The 4176-nt window shown below is 30.2% G+C and overlaps 1 protein-coding gene across 1 annotated transcript; it reads left to right on the forward strand.

Annotated features, from left to right (window-relative positions):
* The first annotated feature begins 1563 nt into the window (after positions 1 to 1563).
* On the forward strand, positions 1564 to 3387 carry LOC124898198. Its single transcript, XM_047412037.1, has 5 exons — positions 1564 to 1736; positions 2287 to 2369; positions 2452 to 2583; positions 2773 to 3059; positions 3136 to 3387. Exons 1-5 carry the CDS (start codon positions 1564 to 1566, stop codon positions 3385 to 3387), a joined length of 927 nt encoding a protein of 308 aa, XP_047267993.1.
* The last annotated feature ends 789 nt before the right edge of the window (positions 3388 to 4176 follow it).

Consider the following 4176-nt stretch of genomic DNA (forward strand, 5'->3'; position numbering starts at 1 on the left):
ATAATTATCATTTATAGCCGTTGTATTTGATTTAGGCCCACTGTATTTAGTTTTACAGATAGTATGTATTCATATAAAATATGAATACAGTCCTTATTTAGTCGCGCCAAAAATGAAATTCAATATTCTTAAAAAGAAAAAAAATCTCAATTCATAATTAAACACGATTCTCTCAAAGGTAAAAATTGTATTCTCCATTTTTATCAACAAATAGAGCTAAATTCATAAACAAAACGCAAAATTCCCAAAAAAATTGATTGATCCTTCTTCTTCGAAATGTATACAGGTATGTCATCATGTATTTTCTTCTCTATTTTTTTTGAGTTTGAAACAAATACTGAAGAATTCAAAATCATCAAAATCCCCAAAATTTTGATTGATCCTTCTTTTTCAAAATAAATTTTGTATGTCGTAATGCAGTTTTTTCACTGTTTTGTACTTTGAGTTTGAAATAAATACTGAGAAATTCAAAATTCTCAAAATTTTGATTGATCCTTATTCTTAGGAACAAATATTGTATGTCGTAATGTAGTTTTTTCACTGTTATGTACTTCGAGTTTGAAACAAATACTGAGAAATTCAAAATCATCAAAATTCTCAAAATTTTGATTCATCCTTCTTCAGAACAAGTATTGTATGTGGTAATGTTGTTTTTCACTGTTCTATACTTCGAGTTTGAAACAAATACTGAAGAATTCAAAATCATCAAAATCTCTAAAATTTTGGTTGATCTTTCTTTAAAGCAAATACAAAATGTTGTAATGTAGTTTTATTTACTGTAATACGAGCTTGAAACAAATAAGAATAATTCAAAATCATCAAAATATCAAAAATTTTGATTGATCCTTGGAAACAAATATTTTATGTCGTAATGTAGTTCTTAATCCATTCCTCGACTTTGAAACAAATACACTAGATTAAATGATATGATTCAGTGAATTGTAGTTTTGTGTATAATTGTTTGTACTGCTTGCAGAGTTTTCAATTGATCGATACTTTAATTTCAATGACTGTATTCAATTTTGAATTGTTATGAATGTCTGAATTATCGAATTAAATATACTACTGTATTCACTTTATAATATACTACTGTATTTACTCTGTGCTACTATATTTTTGACTTTTAACAGTTGCATCAACGCTTACAGAAATAAATTGGCAAGCATAATGATCATGATTTGGCAATTAGGAAGCTGGACTGAAGGTAATAAATACGATGATTACGAGACTGAATGAATAGTCTTAAATGAATATGCCTCTCATAGAGACTTGGTTGAGTTAATTAGTAGCCAACTGATGATAGGCTTGAGAGTACAAGATTAAATACAGTATTAAGGGTGCCAATAAACTAATGGAGATACACAACGACATGGGAGTCAAGGTGTATGTTCAATTGAAGAAATTAAACAACGTGTTTGTCAAGTATCCTTTGTGTGTTAATTTTCCTGATAATGAGATCAGTAAAGATGTATCAGTAGAAAATCTTATTGAAAATAAAGTTGTGTCTACAAATGATTGTGAACTTGATACAACAACTTCAAAATTGATACACTTCAAATGATGATGACTGACTATGGCAAGCCAATGATAGTGCAAAATTTCATTTTTGATACTAATAAAAAAGAAGTAGTTGTTAGCCAGGTATACAAAGACAAGGCTACACTTCAGGCTGTAATGCATAACTATTCAATTGATCACCAATTTACTACCAAAGTACCTAGGTCTAATTCCAGCAGGTATGTTTATTTTTTATACATTTGATTTCACTAAATATTATTACTATCATAATATATACAGTTTTGTAATGGCTTGTGCATTCACTATATATGCAGCTATTGGCTTAAATGTAAATCTAGATAATGCAAGTGATTTTTCAAGTTGTCAAGCATGAATGATTCTAAACTATTTGTAGTTTGGTCTTTTGTAAGCGAACATACATGTTACTCAAGGAAAAGATCTACAAAGACTCTCATACTACCAGCAAATTGACAGCAGGGATTATTAAACCAAAAATAGCCATTTTAAAGAGAAAGTATACACCAAATAATATTAGAGATGATATAAAAAGACATTAGACTGGATATAACATACATGGTGGCTTAGTATGCTAAGGAAAAGGCAGTAGATTCTATAATGGGAAAACTGGGTCGATCTTACCAGAAGTTACCTACATATTTATACATCATGGAAAAAACTTGCCCTAGATCACATATTCGATTAAAGAAATTGATTTTTGTATTTGTTTATATCTCTTTATGCTTTTATCAAGGGATTTGAGCATTGTAGATCAATCGTTATAGTTGATGGAAGCCAACTCAAATCAATATACATAGGGACATTTGTCTGTGCTAGTACTTTAGATGGTGCAGGTAAGTATACTACATTATTTAAATTAAAACTTAAAGATTATTTTAACATCTATCATATATTTGTATTTATATTTTTGTACAGGTAACATATTACCATTAGTATATGGAGTGACTGATTCAGAAAATGATGCTTCATGGACTTGTTTTTTTGAGCAACTTAAGAAAGCTTATGGTCAGAGGCCAGAGATGTGCATTGTTTCTGATAGAAATGAGAGTATCATAAAAGTTGTTTTCAAAGTGTACCCTGATGTAACACATTATGCATGCATATGGAACTTATGAAAAAATATACACAAAAGATACAGGAAGTCACATGACCAATTAAGCGAGGTGTACTATACCATGACTAGAGCATACAAACAGTCTGATTTTAATAGCTTCATGAAAATAGTTCAAAATGTAGATGTGAGAGTTAAGGAATATTTGGAGTTGGCAGGATATGACAAATGGTCAAGGGTGTATGCGCCTGTTCACAGAGGATGGACAATAACATCAAATATTATAAGGTCTATTAATTCAGCACTGGTAATAGCAAGAGAGAAGCCAATTTATAATTTTCTTGAAGAAGTGAGAAAGATGTTTGGGCAATGGAATTACACTAATAGGCAAAATGCTTACTTCACATCCACAACACTTGGCATGAAATTTCAGGAGATTATAATGAATGATACTCTATCAGCACGCGTGACGGTATGTTGGATACATATGTATTTAATCTATAATATTCCAGATTTAGATTTGAGTTGTATTTATGTATTCATTGCAGGTAACACCGTCAACAGACTACCGATATGCAATAAATGACAAAGGAAAAACCTTTATTATCTGCCTTGAAAACAAAAAATCCCATTGTGGACAGTTTCAATATGATGAAATACCATGCTTACATGTATTGGCTATTTTAAACAAGAAGAAATTCAAATTAGGTCCATATTACTCAGAATATTACAAGCCAGAAAATGTGTTGAAAACATATGAGATTCCTGTGTATCCTTTTTCGGATGTGACTGACCGGTAGATACCTGAAGAAGTTGCAAAAGAAGTGGTACTACCACCAAAGTTTAAAAGGCCTCCTGGAAGATCAAAGAAAAAGTGGGAAAAGTCATTCGCTGAGCAGTATAAAAAGAAGAAAAAAATCTGCAACACATGTGAATTTCGTGGTCATAACGGGCGTTCATGTAGTAATGCACCACATGAGGAGATACATTGAAGTTAGGATTAGCTAAAGATTGTTGTAATAAATAGCTAGTTAAATTTCTTTCATACAATCAATTTGGGACACAGTTTAAAAACTGCTTTAGTTGTTGCTGCATTAAAAATCTGCTTTAGTTTGAACAAATCTAAGTCTTGTGTTACTGCTTTAGTTACTGTAATCGAAGTCTTCTTTACTATATTCTTGTTTGAACAAATTTAATGATCATAATGAATTTGCTGAATACATCTATTGTATTCATGAATGTAGTGATAGTTGTTGATCTTTGTATTTGATATTCTATGTTTTTTCATATATCAGGTAATCAACAATACACATAAATATATTGGCAAATGTATTTGCAGTAGAATGACACTATCAAATACATACGATTTTTCATTTGTAAAATACTTGTGCATAAAAAATGTAATCCTATTAGGTTGAGATAGAATACATGTCAATTGAGATTGTAAATCTTGTACGAAACACATATCAATACCTATATATTGAAACTATTTAATACACACGAAAGATTGCGAGAAAAGTAAATGCAAATAAAATGTAATATATATATCAAAACAGAACCACATACACTACGGTTCAAACACAATGAAA

This window comes from Capsicum annuum, chromosome 1, assembly GCF_002878395.1.
Source record: "Capsicum annuum cultivar UCD-10X-F1 chromosome 1, UCD10Xv1.1, whole genome shotgun sequence".
Classification (NCBI taxonomy): Eukaryota; Viridiplantae; Streptophyta; class Magnoliopsida; order Solanales; family Solanaceae; genus Capsicum; species Capsicum annuum.

Bases quoted from the DNA above. Each gene is read 5' to 3' on its own strand.
- LOC124898198 (XM_047412037.1), top strand. From the start codon at position 1,564: ATGACTGACTATGGCAAGCCAATGATAGTGCAAAATTTCATTTTTGAT. The intron at 1,737-2,286 runs GTATGTTTATTT...TGAGCATTGTAG, and splicing joins CCTAGGTCTAATTCCAGCAG to ATCAATCGTTATAGTTGATG. The intron at 2,584-2,772 runs GTATCATAAAAG...TTCAAAATGTAG, and splicing joins TGTTTCTGATAGAAATGAGA to ATGTGAGAGTTAAGGAATAT.